This window comes from Podarcis raffonei, chromosome 1 (genome assembly GCF_027172205.1).
Source record: "Podarcis raffonei isolate rPodRaf1 chromosome 1, rPodRaf1.pri, whole genome shotgun sequence".
Lineage (NCBI taxonomy): Eukaryota > Metazoa > Chordata > Lepidosauria > Squamata > Lacertidae > Podarcis > Podarcis raffonei.
This window is the reverse complement of record NC_070602.1, coordinates 68,730,408-68,748,009: the sequence shown is the minus strand read 5'-3', so window position 1 is coordinate 68,748,009 and position 17,602 is coordinate 68,730,408. Positions and strand designations below refer to the sequence as shown.

At 41.0% G+C, this 17,602-nt stretch overlaps 1 protein-coding gene across 2 annotated transcripts in view; it reads left to right on the top strand.

Annotated features, from left to right (window-relative positions):
* Positions 1-11,006, top strand: part of SWAP70 (switching B cell complex subunit SWAP70) — a 34,410-nt gene extending 23,404 nt beyond the window's left edge. Inside the window, exons 8-13 of one of the 2 annotated variants that reach the window (XM_053391329.1) lie at positions 1,744-1,851; positions 3,711-3,877; positions 4,440-4,638; positions 4,757-4,853; positions 7,742-7,857; positions 10,365-11,006. In XM_053391329.1, coding sequence (XP_053247304.1) covers positions 1,744-1,851; positions 3,711-3,877; positions 4,440-4,638; positions 4,757-4,853; positions 7,742-7,854 — 684 coding nt within the window. In that variant the 3' untranslated portion in view covers positions 7,855-7,857; positions 10,365-11,006. Of the gene's footprint in view, positions 1-1,743; positions 1,852-3,710; positions 3,878-4,439; positions 4,639-4,756; positions 4,854-7,741; positions 7,859-10,364 lie in introns of those variants that run through there. The other variant, XM_053391320.1, reaches the window with a different exon arrangement.
* Positions 11,007-17,602: the final 6,596 nt, after the last annotated feature.

Here is a 17,602-nt window from a genome sequence, read left to right as displayed (position 1 = left end):
CATTTGAATGGGAATGCCCATCAACTTTGTGGGGGCCCGGCTCCTCGAATATTTTAGGAGTTGGCTCCTCTGACTAGTAGTTAGTATACAAGCAGTAGTGAAAGTGGAAGTGTGAAGCAATGGACAGTTGCAAAGGACTAGTCTGGCATTTTGTCTCTTTGGCAGGTTGCTGAGGGTACAGACTTTTTGGAAATTTGCATGCTGGGTTTTAAACACCTGTGATAGATGTGAAGTCTCAGGGATTCATAAATGGGAGAGTTTAAATGAGTAGCATATTAAGCACCTAATTCAGACCCACAGCTGAATTGTTGACAGAGGGCATATTTGAATTGTACCAGTGAAGGATTGAAGATCTGAACTTGTCTTACTTCACCCAGTGCAGCCACCACTTCAAAGATGCTGGTCACAGGCCATGCAGCTTATCCAAACCCCACAGCTACATCTCTCCCCACCCCACACCCTACCCCAGTCACATAGACGGAGAGTTATGAGATCAGGAGGAGTGCCGTTGTGAACAGGGAACTGTGTTTTGATATTACAGTGGAACCTTGGTTCTTAAACTAAATCATTCTGGGAGTCCGTGCGACTCCTGAAACTGTTTGAAAACCAAGGCATGGCTTCTGATTGGCTGCAGGAGCTCCCTGCACTCAAGCGGAAGCCTCGGAAGCTGCGTCGGATATTCAGCTTTCAAAAGATGTTCCCAAACCGGAACACTTACTTCCGGGTTTGCTGCATTCAGGAGTCACTTTGCTCGGGAGCCAAGCCATTTGGGAACCAAGGTACCACTGCAGTACATAATTTTCAGGTGGCACTAAAAGGACAAAGCAGTTACCATTCATAAATCTTGGGTCCAGCTCCCCAGTCTTCTTCCTTTGTTGTGTAAAGTAAAGTAGCACTGCATACTTTCTCACCTTGACACAGCAAAGTTTGGCTAAAAAGGGGGCTGGGAGTATGTGTAGGAGAGACATACAGGGATCCAAAACACACGGGCTCTTCAGTCCTCTAAAGAATAGCTCCAGAAAGGTTGTTGCTAATGTAGGAAGGAAGGGAGGGAGGAAGAAAATCAGACACTCCCCATCTATGCACAAAGGATTTTAGTATAGGCTTCTCTGGGCTCCAGCCTTTGCCAGAAAAACAGAGAACCAAAGTAATACTGGCCCATGCCTTCTGCATGAGTGTGTGCATGAATCTTTGGTAATGCCTATTCTCTCCCATGTTTTTTGGGGCTCAGAGTATGCTTATCTGCTTATCTGCAGAGTGGCTTATCTGCTTTTGATAGGACCATCATTTTGGCATGTGGCACTATTTACTTACCTAGGTGTGGTAAACTAATCTTATATCCTGTTTGACAGGTAGTGATGGTGTAACTTTCTCCTGTGTGCTGTTGTTTGTCTGTGTCCTGTTCTCTGGTTGATGTGAGTTACTTGGTTAGGAATGCTTTAAATGTAGCCTCAGTAAAGTCTGCTAAACTATCTCACCATTTCAGACCTTTCAATCCTTACAGCTTCATGATTCCAGGGCCTGAGACTTATCTCAGCTTAATTGAAGATAGTTGTTTTGATTTTTAATCTATATCCCACCCTTCAAAAATATGTTGTTTCCAGATTGATTTACAAACCATTAAAATGAAAATACAATTTTAAAAACCAAATGCCACAGCAATAAAGTAAGAAATAGTTGATCTTTATCTGTGCATATAGATAAATTAGTGGGAGCTTTCTAATTCTTTCTTCTCTGGCACAGCAACTGGAGGAAGCTGCAGCTCGAGCTTCAGAAGAGGAGACCAAACGTCTGCAGACTCAAATGGAATTGCAAGATCGATTCAGTCTTGAGCTGGAGAGAGAGAAAATGGTAAGTTCAAGGAGAGTAAGGCTACATTCAGATCTTCCCAACATTTTCTTTACTTTGAATTTCTATGTTTTATGTGATCTTCCACACAATGTAAAAGCGACTTCTGGAAATCTGGTGAAAGTTTAGTGCTCAATTCCATGTTAATTTTTTTAGTAAAATTTTTTTTGTTTGCAACTCCATTAACTTGGAAAACCATGGGAGTTTTACGCTGTGATATTCCCATGCTTTTCATGATCATGCCGCCACTGCACACGTAACGAGATTTGGGGCATGCAGTTCAAAAGTTTAGCACAACATGGTGATATTTTGATTTAAAAGCCACAGTTCCATAATGCAACAGGCCCTGCAGTGGTAAAAGCAACATTATAAATTGGGACAGAAGCACTAGCATCATAACTTGTGAAACTAACATAATCAAACCGCATCTGACTGCATCCCAGGTGACAAAGTCAGTAAAATAAAACAATAAAAAGAGCAAAGCAACCAGTAAGTGAGGCAACCAAATAAAAATTCATATGTTGTTGATTCAGGATTCTGCTGAGTGCTGTATAGTTCTGAACTTGACCAGCTAACTGGCACAGAGGAATTAGGGCATATCAAGGAGTGGTATCATTGTGTGTCTTTTCCTCAAGATCTGTCTGTTTAGATTGTAAGCTTGTGGGCAGTTGAGTCAGTGTCAATGTTGTGTCATACTGTACAGTGCCTTGTTTCTTTGGGCACAAGAAATAAGCATTAGCTTGTGCAGAATGGAAGGAACAGTAAGGGGGAAATGACGAGATAGAGCTGGGTCAGAGAGACTGAATGCTTTGAAAGCAAAGAAGCTTGAAATGGGCAGGCAAACTGTGCAATAGTAAGGCAGTGTTTCTCAAACTTGGGTCTCCAGCTGTTGTTGGATGACAACTCCCATCATCCCTAGCTAGCAGGACCAGGGGTCGGAGTTGTAGTCCAACAACAGCTGGAGACCCAAGTTTGAGAAGCACTGCCGTAAGGAGACACATGACGTCATAGTGACAGGAGAAAGGTGTATGGCATCTTTGAATCTGCTGAACGGTAATGTAGCAGGAACTAAGGCAGTAGCAGCTGGTGAGGTGTGATGGCACCCACCTGTCCTTCAGTTACCTGAGCTGCTGCAGCATACTGGGTGGCATGAGAAGGCAAACACACTGTTGAAGCCAAACTGGTCTACCACAAAGACCTCACTGCTCCCTTGCCCCTCTCCATCCCGGTATGTAGCAGTTACATGGACAAACAAGAGACCAAGTCAGTACCTTTTCAGTGTAATGATGAAGGGGTTAACTAGGTCTTACCAGTTAATCCTCTGAGTTTTAAAGTTTACATAACATTTCATATTTCAGAAGCCTGCAGTTTCATTAAAAATGTAAGAAACAAAGGTATGCTGATCATTGCTGGAAGTAAAGGCAATTTTTAATATTTTGTATTCCATCCCTCTAGTATAGTAATGAACTTAGAACCAAAATAGCTTGAAGAAGGGGCAAGTTCTAGCTGTTTAATTTGTGAGTCTAAAAATGATCTATCTTAATAAATAGATTAAAGCTTGACGATCCAAATTAATAATAGGTACATAGAAACAAGGCCGGGATTGCAGCTATGTATGGAAAAGAAAGGGCCAAGAGGTTTATTTGCTGATGAAAAGGAAAAATCACAGCTGCAAACTTATGAGGGTTTGGGGGATGGGAAACCTGGTGGGCAGATGGAAGGATTCCTCCCTTCCTCCCTTCCTTTTCCTTCCTTCCTTGCTTGCTTGCTTGCTTTCTCTCTCTCTCTCTCTTACATAAAAGGATGAATGCTGTTATTGGTTGTGAAGTATGAGAAAGCATCCTTCTCTTCCATATCACCAGGTGAGACAGAAAATGGAAGAACAGGTAGCCCAGAAGTCATCTGAGCTAGAACAGTACTTGCAGAGAGTCCGGGAACTCGAGGAAATGTATAAGCAGCTACAGGAGGCCTTGGAGGACGAAAAACAGGCACGCCAGGATGAGGAGACTGTCAGGAGACTTCAGGCCAGGTCAGTATATATTTTTATAGCAATAATAATAAAATCTTAGGCTACTCAGTACTTCATACTGAGTGAGAGGGTTGCCATTCATGTATCTAATAGAGTGGAATGCTTGAAGAGAGATAGATTTGGGAAAGGACAAAGCAATCTGAATATCTCTGCAGTCAGGCAGAATTCTCTTGTCCTTGAATCATTGTATTTTCTGCCTCTGGCATTCAGTAGCATGGGTGGCAGCGAACTGAGTCTCTCAGCCCACAGTTGTCTGTCAGTCAAGAGACAGATTTAGTGAAATATGATGGGTGAAGTCTGTAAACTGAGCTATAGGCTGAAGTGGGTGATGAAAACATCCCATGGGCATCGGCTAATCTTATATGGGAGATTATTTATACTCCAAGCATGGTTGTCAAGCAGGGTGGGAACACGAAAGCAAAAAACCCCTCCCACTGACCTGTTCTACACAACTCTTTATTAGTTCTGGAGAATAACTGTGTCTATTTTTGATTGTTAATCAGATTGATAGTGATGTTCCTAATGTATACACTCTTTCCCAATCACTATAAACTCTTTCTAGACTACTGGAGGAAGAATCTACAAAGAGACAAGAACTGGAGAAATGGCATTTGGAGCAGCAGCAGACCATTGAGGTGACTGAAGCAGAGAAGCAGGAGTTGGAAAACCAGAGAATGATGAAGGAACATGCTCTTCAAGTTGCCCTGCAACAGTTAGAACAACTGGAACTGGATAGGAAGGAAGCACTGGAACAATATGAGGTGAGCTAGTGCAATATTTTAGGTAGTAAAATGTTTGGGCAGTGGCACTAGCAGAAATCTCCTATCATTTGAGTGTCCGCATATTGTTAATACTTAAACCAATTTAATCTTGCTTTAGGAGGTCAAAAAGAAGTTGGAAGTTGCAGCAAACAAGACCAAGAGTTGGAAAGATAAAGTTGCTCACCACGAGGGACTAATTCGATTAATTGAACCAGGTAGGAAAGTACAGTTTTCATTCATGAATCCACACATGAGTGGTGCTATTTTTATCTCCAGTAACCTATTGTGGTTTCCAAGAAGTCTGAACTGTTACTGAGTCAGCCTGGGCAGCACTTCCTGTTAGTGAACTGGGAAATGCTGCAGACTGGAAAACATGATTTTTATTTTTATTTTTAAATCTGAATAAAGGGGACTGTCTTCAAACAAACAATGCCAGCTGAGATTGTAGGTGCCTGCATGGCAAGACTCCTCACAAGCACTCTTTGGTAGGGGTTTCCCCCCTATTTAAATGATATATTGCATTTATTTTATACAGTAGGATTGTAACTTGCACGCATTTAACCTGGGTTATCACAGCTTTATGTGTGATATCAGGCCGGCAACCTGATATCACACAACTTACCGTATTTTTCGCTCTATAACACGCACCCGACTATAACACGCACATAGTTTTTAGAGGAAAACAAGAAAAAAAATATATTCTAAACGAAACAGTGGATGTATGATTTTTGTGGTTCATGCTGTGGCCACAAACATAAGATCTGATGGTGAGTTTGGGGTAGCCCAATGCAAAAATCCTGGGGATCCATGCTTTGTAACCACGTTTTTGCACCACTGTGGCCCCAGGCTGTTTCAAAGCGAGCCACGGAGGAGGGAAGGAAGGGGAACCATGGATCCTCTGCTCACAACTGCAACAGATTCCCCCCGCCATCCGTAGGCATTTGCTCCATAACACGCACAGACATTTCCCCTTACTTTCTAGGAGGAAAAAAGTGAGTGTTATGGAGCAAAAAATACGGTAAATGCACGCAAGACAGGGAGCTAAAAGCTGTCAGAAATGCTTCCTGGGCTCTGGGAGCCTCTTGCATGGGCTCATTGAGCTGTCCAAGATTTCATAAGAGCTTCCCAGAGCCCAGTAAGCAAGGCGGAGTGCTTAAAAGCTCTTTGTGCACTGTGTTTCCCCACTGCGGAAAGCCCTTTTAAGCTCTCAGACTCTTAACAGGCTCAGGGAAGGTCTCGTGCAGACTCTGGGAGGTTCCCACGAGATCTCTCAGGAGTCTCCCAGAGCCCAGTAAGAATGGTGGAGAACCTAAAAGCTCTTTGTCTCGCATTGCAGGCCAGGCCCACTCGGTGTGCTGGCTTCAGAAAAGTAGAAATGTTTGTGTGGTTCTGGAGTTGTTCTGACTGTACGCAATTTTGGCTTTACACACAATCCCCCAGAACATAATCTCTGCATAAGAAGTGATCCTACTGTAATTATATTTTATAACCCACCTGGGATAACTTGTTAAGGAAGTGAAATGAAATTAATAAAGAAAATGACAAGTCCTAGACGGTAGCACAATCCCCTGGTTTTGTTTTGATTATTTCTGTAACATATTTCACATTCCGGCTGTGTGGAGATCATACTCTAGTTTTGTTCTTATCACCTACGAGATGCATTCTAGTTCAATTTAAGCTTCAGCAGGGTACTTCTTAGTGTTTTTCCTGAAGCGAGGAAGTTGCTGTTTCAATTTCCTATTTAATCATCCTTGTTGAGTAAAAACATAATGAAGGAAATACGTGATATATCAGCAAGCACTAACCGTTCCTATGAGCTTGATCTATTGGTTCAGCAAGAGTCAGGTTTCTGAGTTAAATTCTAATAAGAGATATGCTGCTGCTTCAGTTGGCATTAGGGTAAGAGCTTCTCTGTTACTCACCGTGATCCCAAGACTATTTGAAAAGCTGGTGGATCTTGGAGAATTGGCTCTGACACATCATTACTAAACAAATTTATTTGACAGAATTTCCGCAAAATAGAATTAAACTGATTTCCAAGAAAATGTGTGCGAGATAAAATCCTATCTACGCTTCCATAGTAATTTATTTATAAAATCCATATCTTGCTTGTTCTGCAAAGCAAAAGTTCAATACAATTTACAATAACACAAACCCATTAATTCTTAAATATTTTCCCCATGATAAGCCTAGAACAGTACATGACTGATATTGGGCAATTGTTCCCTGTTTTTCTGGGGTTATTTGATGTCCATGGCTAATATTAACCATTTGTAAATACTCTTTGTGCAGGCCAGGCCCACTCATACATACTATGAGTGGACATCTCATAAATGAAGCCCAGGTTGGAGAGAAGGCTGATAATTCCTGACTCCAGGTGGCCCATTGGCACAAACTACAGTTTGTGTACTGAGAAACTGGGCTCCAGGTAGCACAGCATGAAAAAAGGAAGATGTGATCAGCAATGAGCTATATTGCCTAACTTTTTGCCTAGCTACATAGGTGCTGTGTAGTTCGTACATTAGGGCTCTTCGTTGTAGAATGACTACATCATTATTTTAACATTCTTAACACAACAACTATTCTCTAATCATTTTAGCATGGTGGCTAGAATATCGTCTATCAGTCTTGGAAGCCTGGGTTCAGATCCGAACCTCATAGGCTTTAGAGCATCAGCCACGATCTTCAGTTCTCAGTTCACCATTTGGAAAATAGGACTGACAAGGGAATTAGGGGCATGACATTTTGGGGATGAGAAGGGTAATGTTTGCAAAAAAGGTCAAACCCTGAAAAGCTGTATTCTGGTTTAATAATAGGCACAGTTCTTCAGAATTATAATGATCAGGTCTGATTTTGAACTTGCTATATAATTTTGAAAAACCTATCACCCTGTAATGAAAATGAAACGAACATTGTTTGCTAGATCAGAAACCAAAGAGCATACATTGGATGCACATCCAAGTGCAGAGATCTCTGTCCATGTGCATTACTTTCGATGGCATCTATATTATGGCACAACTTATTGCAAGTAACTAAGCAAGGCCAGATCTGGAATGGGTCATACCTATTCAAAGTACTACAAGTAACATATTGTGTCTTATAGGTTCCAAGAATCCTCACTTGATCACAAACTGGGGACCAGCAGCCTTCACTGAAGCTGAACTTGAGCAGAGAGAGAAGAGTTGGAAGGGGAAAAGGGGCACTTCTGAGCAATGAATGGTGGGTGGGTGGGTGTGTAAGAAAACTAAAAGGAATAATTTTATACCAGCTTTGTTTCAAGGTTTCCATGAACAAGTTGCACAGGACTACAAAATATTAAATGACTGGTGCACATTAATGTCTAATGCATTTTCATGCTTGTACATACAGTGGTACCTCGGGTTACATACGCTTCAGGTTACATACGCTTCAGGTTACAGACTCCGCTAACCCAGAAATATTACCTCGGGTTAAGAACTTTGCTTCAGGATGAGAACAGAAATCGTGCAGCAGCAGCGCAGCGGCAGCAGGAGGCCTCATTAGCTAAAGTGGTGCTTCAGGTTAAGAACAGTTTCAGGTTAAGAACGGACCTCCGGAACAAATTAAGTACTTAACCCAAGGTACCACTGTACAGGGAACATTATTATAGCAGAATTGTCCAGAGGTCAAAAGTGTTGGTTTTCTGCACACAAATTGTGTTTGAAATGAATTCTGTAGATCAGTGGTTCTCATACTTTTTCCTCTATGGACTGCTTGAAAATTGCTGAGGATCTTTGTGGCTCACTCAGTTTTATTTTATTTTACTTTTTGCATGTATTGGCAATTGTAATGAACTGCATTAGATACTGAATGACTTTTAAATTACATTTAAATTGCTTCTTTTAATTCTTATACATTGCATTTTATTGTATTCCCTAGAATTCAAACTGTAATGCAATAGAATATGATATAAGAATTAAAGGAAACAATTAAAAATCAGTATGAATGTTGAAAGCCACAGACATGCCAGTGCCTGTTCAACCACATATCCACAGACCACCTGAATGAAGCTTATGGAACACCAGTGATCCATGGATCACAGTTTGGCAACCCCAGATATAGATCAGGAAAGTGTGGGGGTTCTAATTCCCACTTGATTTTTAGAATTTGGCACTGGCTTAGGGGAAGGAGAAGTGAAACAAGGACCAGTTGAAATACCTTTTTGGATAACAAACTCTGAACTGGTTTGAGGCTGTAACATATTATGTAAACTTTTCATCGCTGCTTGCTACAGTCCAGAATCTCCTTAAGAAGCACAGTAGCTTTAGCTGCTAAAACTGTGTTGAAATTCCCCAGAATTCCTTTCTCTGTAGATATTGGGTGCTCTCTCAGGAAAACAATTTTGAGGGAGTAGCATCTTAACAAGCCTGAAGTGTGTAAGGAGAAAGTGGGGGAGTAGCAGTACTTTAAGCAACTCCTGGGCTTTGTTTGGTTTCTCATCTTTTAGCAGTAGCTATCTGCAAATTTTGGACAACTGTTTACAGTTTTTAGGAATATATGTTTTGTCTTTCTTGGGAGAAACCTTTTGTCAGAATTCTGGCAATCCTTTTCTATTTCTAGGAAGTCTCCTTAGGAATTCTTAGCCCAATACTGGTAAAGTCTACACCTGATCATTTCACTTAACATAAATTTAAATAATTTTTGTATTATAAATTCTTATATGCAGTATTCCTGCTACCTGTCTACCTTTGGCAAACTGAAAAGTTACAATGCCAGAAATATTGATGTGCTGGGGAGATTTTCCCCTCCCCTTGGGTGTGTGCTAAACTTTTCAGATCAAGCATTGCGCTTCAAACACATATCACTTAAGAAAAATCAGTTTTGAATCTCTCCCCCCCCCCCCTCTCTCTCTCTCACACACACACAAACTATAAATATTCACTGTAGACTTGCATTGCTCAAACTTTTGATACCTGAGAAACAGTCTTTCCTTCTGGGTTAAAATTGAAGGCATGCTTTGTTCTTCACTCAGATATATATCTCCATTCAGCTTTCAAAATAATGGACAGTATAATCTGTGCAAATGCAGGATAATAGCGTCAATCCTAACTGCCAAGTGTTCCGCCCTCCCTTTTACCCAGTGAGTAAGTTGTAGGGGTGGCACTGTGCTTTCTTGGGTAGTGCTAATGTTTCTAAGATTCCTCCTCCTTCTACTGTCCTGTAGGCTTTAAGGAATCTTGGAGTGTTGCTTGGGATGCTGCTGCAGCTCATATATTGGTGAGAAAAGGGAATCAATGTTGCATTGGGTGGCAGATGTTTTTGCCATAGTGGCTTAGTTTTTTAGGACACATTTTGTCAGTCCTTCTCATGGTGTACAGCTTGGGAATTACTGCTGACATTAGGCCTTTCTTTGACTGAAACAATTTGTGTAACTTACTATGAAAGTCTATGGGTGCAAGCCTGTGCATACTTACCTGGGAGTAAGTCCCACTGAACCTACTGGGTCTTATTTCCTGAATAAACATGCAGAGGATTGCACTGTTTGCTAACCAACTACTTCCTGAATCACAGACACCTGCTCATGTAAATTGTTGACTAACTGTCCTTGCTTACCAAACTTGTACAGTTTTTCTGTACAGCCTGAATATTGGTGCAGCTAATACTTGGTAAATTATTTTGACATAAATGTAAAATTTAATATTTTATACTTAGGTGTTTGAATATATAATAGTATGTATTATTCAATTATTTGTGTCTTCATACCACAGGAACAAAATGTGATAACCTTGAAGTAGGGTCGGTTCTCTGGAGCTCATGCCAGGCAGCGGGGAGCACAGAGACAGAACTATGCAGCTCTTTCCATTCATTTGACTGGGATATACATGAGTGTTTCATGCAAGTTGTCTTGAAGTTCATGGATTCTATCCAGTAATAATGCCGGCTGAAGTGTGATTCCCACACCCAGTGATTTTGGACTTTTACCAAGTAAGACAGAAGAGCATCAGCTATATTGGGCTATTTGTGTAATTAGCTCCATGGTTATTTTTTGTTTTGTTTTCTTAACTGTTTTTTTTAATTAAAAAAACCAACAAATGGTTATGTGCATGAATATTAATGAAATCCAGTTTCTCAGACTTTTAGTTGCTGTACAGTAAGCATTCTTTTTATGCTGATGATGCATTCACATTGAATTACCAATACTAGCGCTAAAATCTGAGAAACAAGTTGGGATTGTTTTTATGATGTCCAATTTAATGTGTAGTGTTAAGTTGTATTAGGTAATCTAACCGTTAATATTTTTCCTTACTGCAGTAGTGTATTGTAGCAGTTTAAGGAAGCACCAGTAATTCTTGTTTTCACATGTTCTGTTCATTTTTACTAGAGCATCTATTAAAACGAATTAAGTGTAATTCCATTGTTTCTATTCATCTCTTATTAGGTCAGGGGTGGGATGGGATGAATAGCATTAAATACCAAACGGAATGAAGAACATCTTGCATCTTACAGGCACACTTCACCTGTATGTCTTAGGTAATACTCTTGTAATACATGTCTGAATTGTGTTGATACATGAAGCCACTTCACAGAATGACATAAACCCACGTGTGCCTTGGTTGTAACACGAAACCCTGTAATAGAGATTTTGATGATCACAGCCTTTAATTCAGCAACACTGGAGCATGTTATGGAGTTTAATTGGGTGCATCTTTGTTAAGATTCTCAGGTGAACAAGATGTGGGCAGTTTTACCCACAGTTGATGGGGGAGGACCTACACTGACCCCCATGACCCCTTCTATGTATCTTAATTCCTTCAAGAGATGGAATATTTATCCTTTCTCCTGTGCTTAGCCATCAGTTAATGGAAGAGCATATCCATTGCAACATACAGGTAGAAGCTTCTGGGCAAAGTGTCTAACAGGAGGTAGACTAGGCATAGGCAAACTCTGGCCCTCCAGATGTTTGGGACTACAATTCCCATCATCCCTGACCATTGGTCCTGTTAGCTAGGGGTGATGGGAGTTGTAGTCCCAAACATCTGGAGGGCCAGAGTTTGCCTATTCCTGAGGTAGACCTCTGCCTGAGACTTTGAACAATGGCTGTCAGATGGATTAGCCACTACTAGGATGGGTGAAATTATAGTCTGTGTCCTATATAAGGCAGTGTGTGTTCTGGGGTCCTCTCCCACGACTTGCAGAACTTTCTACTTCACTGGGATACTTCCCTGCTTCTCTCCAGCTCTGTCTTCCCATTTTATCTTCTGTTCCGAGGCTCTTGTTGACCTCAGCTGAATCACCTTCATTATGTCTTACTCAGAGAAAAGTCATAGCCATTTGGTGGTGCTGAATAAGCATTTTCAGTCTTCATAGACAGAGACCATTTAGTCTCTGGTTCCTTCAGTCTCCTGTATGACTCTTCTGTAGATTAGCAAAATAATGGTGCAGGCAAAGTGCTGCAGTTTGCATACGTAGCAGCATTTATGTCAGAATGCAGTCTTCACAGCTATTAGAGGTTCAAAGGTAGGCTGCTTCATTTAGTGTCATACTAGCCCAAAGCTGCCCAGTGAATTTCATGATGGAGGAGATTTAGGCCCTGTCCTTCCCAGAATTGTAGGGGGGAAAATTGATGTATCTGTTGTCTTAAACTGTCCCCTAGTGGTGATATGCTAAAGAAGGAATGCATTGCACAAGAATGAATTCATTCAACTGGCATGTAAACAGAAGTCAGTTTTATTGACTTATGCCTGAAGCCAAATTCAACCCAGTTAGAATCAGTAAGTGAAGACCTGCCTACCCAAAATAGCTGACTGGCAAAACCAGACATTCACTATGCCACCCCACCCATTATAATAAAAATTGCCTTGTAATCCAAGGCACAGAAGACTTGAGTTGAAGGCTAATAACAGATGATAAGCTTATAAGTTTTCATCATTGGAATTGCACACTAGTTTTAGTTGAGTAAGAGCTTTACTTGATAGGCTAGTTTAAGTGTGTAAGGAGAAAGTGGAGGAGTAACAGTACTTTAAGCCTTGATAGGCTAGTTCTAAGGGACACACTCATGATCTTTGCACCTGCACAAAAGCCATTCAGCATAAGGTTATATTCTGTCTCTGCAACAGAGGTGAGGAGCCTATGATCCTCAAGATGTTACAACTCCCATCATACCTAATCCTTGGCTAAACTGGCTGGGAGTCCCAACAGCAACTGGAGGGCCAAAGACTTCCTATTCCTGCCCTATATGATGGTTTTGCTAACGTGATCTATCTATCTATCATCTATCTATCTATCTATCTATAGATGTGTGTGTGTGACATCATAGGGGCAAGCATTCCAAATGATGAGAATTAAGGTTGCAGCCTTATGCAGAGCTAAGCATACCCAAGTCCAGTGATTTCAATCTGGTCTTACGGATTTCAATGAGTTAAGGGTTACCTCGTGGCATAGGGCTGGGCTGCATATCCCATACTGTTTGTAAGCTTCTCCCTGGCCCAACATTGTGAAGTAGCACTGGCATAATATGTCTTCAGATGAGCAAGATCTGCATGGAAAGAAATGTACAAACATTAAAAGCCCCACAGGAAGAACTACTACATAGAATAGGTTTTCAACAGCTTCATCCTAGATTGTTAACATGAAGTGGTCACAACTGAACATCAGTTTATATCACACATGTATGAATTGTGATTTCTTTGAACTGGCCCCACATCTCTGTAATGTTTCGCCATCTGGGATCTGACAGGTACCACCATTATAGACCTTTTGCAAAACCTGATGATGCATCTGTTTTCTTTGATTTACTTTTGGGATGTGCTTGCTGGATTGATGGTTTTAGTTGTATCTTGTTACTGGATTTTTAACATTTGGGGGGCTGATTGGTTTGTTATTTATTTCTGGTTTTATTAAGTTTATGTTGTTGTAGCCTATTATATCTTGCAAGCCAACTTGATAGGTCTTTCGCCCTTAAAGGTGACCTACAATATTTTTAATCATCATAATCTTTTGCTAGCTGCAATGTTCAGGGGTGCTTTGACTTGAAACATTGGGCACACTGCTCCCCTTTTGGAACAGGTTAACTCTGGTTAGAGCAGAGCTTTCCAAACTTTCCATGTTGGTGACACACTTTTTAGACATGCATCATTTCACGACACAGTAATCCAGTTTTCCTAGCAAACCAGAGGTTAAACTTACCACTTTCCAGCCCCCGCAAGAGCACAGGGATTGTTCATGCGACACACCTACACACTGCAGCCGACACACTAATGTGTTTCAACACACAGTTTGGAAAACTCTGGGTGAGAGGGTGTCCATTTTTGTTAGTGGTTTGTCATGTCGATAAATTTCAAGTGCTGGGATCTTCTTAAACCTTTTAGAAGAAAAGTGTCTTTCATGGGTGGGGAAGGGCCATGGCTCAGTGAAGGAGCACAAGCTTTGCACAGAAAAGGCCCCAGGTTCAAATTCCTGCTATTTCCTGGTAGTGCTGAGAAAGATCCTGCTTGAAACCTTGGGTTGCTGCTGCCACTCATTGAAGACAAGGCTGAGTTAAATGGGTCCATGATCTGGTTTGGTATAAGGTCTACAAGCAAAAAACATTAGAAAAGTATTTTGTTTTGAAATATGAAATATGAAGCCAGCACCTGAATTGGTGCACTTTCGGGTCCTGTTTTTATTCCATGAACAACGCCTCAGCTTTGCCTACACATAGAACTAACAGCACGTCATCCTGGCATTTTAATATACTGTTATGATGAGACAATGTGTGCCTATTACCAAAAACGTCCTGGAGGCAATGTTGGCCCAGTAAGCTGAAGCCATAAACCATAGTATACAGCTGCCCTGATGGAATTTCAGATATGATAAGAGAGACCTGTTTAGATAAACTTCCTTTATCAACATAAATCCAGTGAGAACTTACACATTTGTCACTGAGATGGCACCTTTATGTTTTTCTCTTTCATTTCAAATCTGATGTAGCCTGCCTTCCTCCTACAGTTCCTCATCAGTAACTAGACACATACATTATTTCCCTCCAAAAGATTACATTATTGCATCCAGCAGCCTCGCAGTGGCATTCTTTGCATTCTCTAATTGCGCTCAAAACAATAGTTGCTTGCCAATTGTTGTTCTGGCAATGGAGTTAATTATAGAGGAACACCTACCAGCTGTCTGTACTGGTTCACTTTGCCTGGCTGCAGGCTAGAAAATCTGACTGGGTGAAAGGGCAGCAGTGATTACGTTTCTTAGAAAAGCTGTGCTGTTTAAAATAAAGCGTGTTTTGAAGCACGTTCTCACTTTTGCCTTAGAATGTTCTAATAGGATCTTTGAAAAATGTTGAGCCACAATGATACCAGTACACATGGGCTTTAACCTTCCACTTGCACTAGCTGTCCCTAGATATGAAAGCTCAACACCAGTCCCATCCACTGTCCACGAATAACAGGGAGGGAAGGGAATTAAGGGTGGTGGAGGTGTGCAGGAACCATTTCTCCTTTCTTACATTGTTGCACAGGAGGATGGAGGATTTGCTCCTATCTGTACTGAGATGGAGATGGGTATTTGTGTGTGTGTGTGTGTGTGTGTGTGTGTGTGTGTGTGTGTGTGAGAGAGAGAGAGAGAGAGAGAGAGAGAGAGAGAGAGTAGGGACCAGAATGCACATTGTAGCTTGGGCAAAAAGCCCTATGCATTAAGAGGGGAGATGTTGAAACAAATAAGCAATATGGGGGTAAGGTTAGGGGCAAAATGGAGTGCGAGAGGCAGCGGGCACCAAATTTTGGCATTGCACAGGGCACCCCAAGGTCTGCTGTTTCTAGAACTTTAGGTATGTATGGTTAAAGTCGATTAAGGGGCATGGTTACCCTAACATAGGCAACTTCTAAGAAGAATAAAACTCTTTGTAGTTTGGGAAGTGTCAGTGAAAAACATTTAAAAGTGTGGGATGAATGATTAACGGGCAGACGTATAACCACCCCACATGCAAATCAGGATAAATGCTCATTGCTGCATCATCTTCCAGTAAAAAAAGCAAAACAAATGCCCAGTAAAGACTGCACATAGGCTAATCTCTGTGTAAACTTTGTGTATGAAAAGCAGGATCACAGGTCACCTGGAGGAGCCATCTGATTACCAGCCCAGTGGAATGAGCTGCTCAACCCAACCTGAGAAACGAGCTTCACTCTGAGAGCTGGCATAGAGCAGTTTGCATCTCCTGGTTGTGGCAAGGGGCCAGACGCTGTCCAGAATCATTATTCCTGAATTACCTTGTGCTCAAATTGCCAAAGGTTTCATTAGGTTCCATGCAAATTAAACACAGCCTTTGGCTGTCTGAAATTCCACCAAGATGCATGGAAAAGCAAAGGAGGCCTTAAAGCTGCTCATTATTCCCTTCTTAATAATTTACAGATATGCAGGAATAGATTGTATGGCTGTAAATCTGAACAACACCTGTCATCATCCCTGCCCATTGGCCATGCTGGCTCAGGCTTATAGATGTCCAACAACATCACAGGGTGGCGGGAGGTTGATTGGGTTTTTGTATGTTATTTGTGGTTTAAGATTGTGATCTGGCCTGCTATATACACTAAATGCAAGTTGCAAGTCATGTGGATATGCTTGGCTTTCATCCAATTTATTTTCAGATTTTTAAGAAGACACAGCAGTTCATGAACACTAGATGGCAGATGCAGCCTATGAAACAAGTTCAGCATGAGTAAGTTTTGAAGGGAAGGAGGGGTAGGCAGTCACTTGATAGATCTGTTCCCTTTACAGAGCAGCAGGGATCTTTTTTCAAGTGTTTTTCTTTTAATGTTGAACACAAAATTGTCTTTAGCCACAGAAATTATTCCAGAATAAGCAACGGATGAGTTGACCAAGCAGCAGTTGGTGTTACACACACACACACACACACAAAAAAGGAAATGTCTTAGGTTATACATAGGAAGGATAATGTTGAATCTTATGTTCAGTAGTTGGAGGTATAATGTATTTAAGGGCCACACCATCATTTATTTATTTATTTCATTGTGACATGTGAAAGCCTTGGATTTTTTCAATAAGACTTAACGACTTGACTAGACAATAAAGGGAAGGAAGTGACTGAATGTGCAGAACACCTGCGTTTACTGGTGTCCTCTTACTGGCATAATTGTGCATAATGTAGTTTAACATACAGTATATATATAGTAAAAAAACAATTCACTTTAAAAACCAAGAAATTATGCACACATAAAAAGATATAAAGCACAGGGTAAAAGTAGTCCTTCAACAAGTGATTAAAGTAAGAAAACACCCAATATCTACAATGTCCAGGATAGTCACCAATGTTCTCTTCACTCAAGAGGCTACTGATCCTTCTGTAGCCTGTATGAGAAGCATTCACAAGCAGTGTATTTTGTTTCCACATAGAACAAGCAGTGAGATTGTAGATCTAGTTTAAACACTGAGAGAAGGCTCTGTTGCATATGCAAATTTTGTTCTGCATGCCATATAAAGTCCAGAGGTGTCTGAGAGTGAATTTTAGTTTCCAAATATGGTAAGTTTTCAAATAAGGATGTTGTCATCGGTGTTTACTTCATTCAGTACTAGCAATGTCACTTTTCACCGATCTCTGCCTTAGCAAAAGGGTTGCCGAGAGTTTAGCCAACTGTGCTAACACTTTATAAGCTCCACTATTTAAAAACACTTCCTCATATTACAGCTGTAAAGTACAATACAAAAGGGAAAGAGCAATTTGCTCTTAATATAGTTTTTGAGCTCCTCTGTTGGCAGAAATGGCTTGCTGGCAGCTTCCACATGATGGAAAAGCCTCTGCCTGCAAACTGAGGCAAAACATGGATATAGGCCTCCGTTTCTTAGTATTAGTCTTTGGAAGCAACTGTATACTGGCTGGGAAATCCTCACTGGTCAGAGCACTCACAGGACTTGAGCGCTATTTGTAAATTAAATTCCATTCTATACTGCCGTGGACTCGTTTAATAATAGTCCTTCTAAAAGATCCTTACATCACTAGGACATC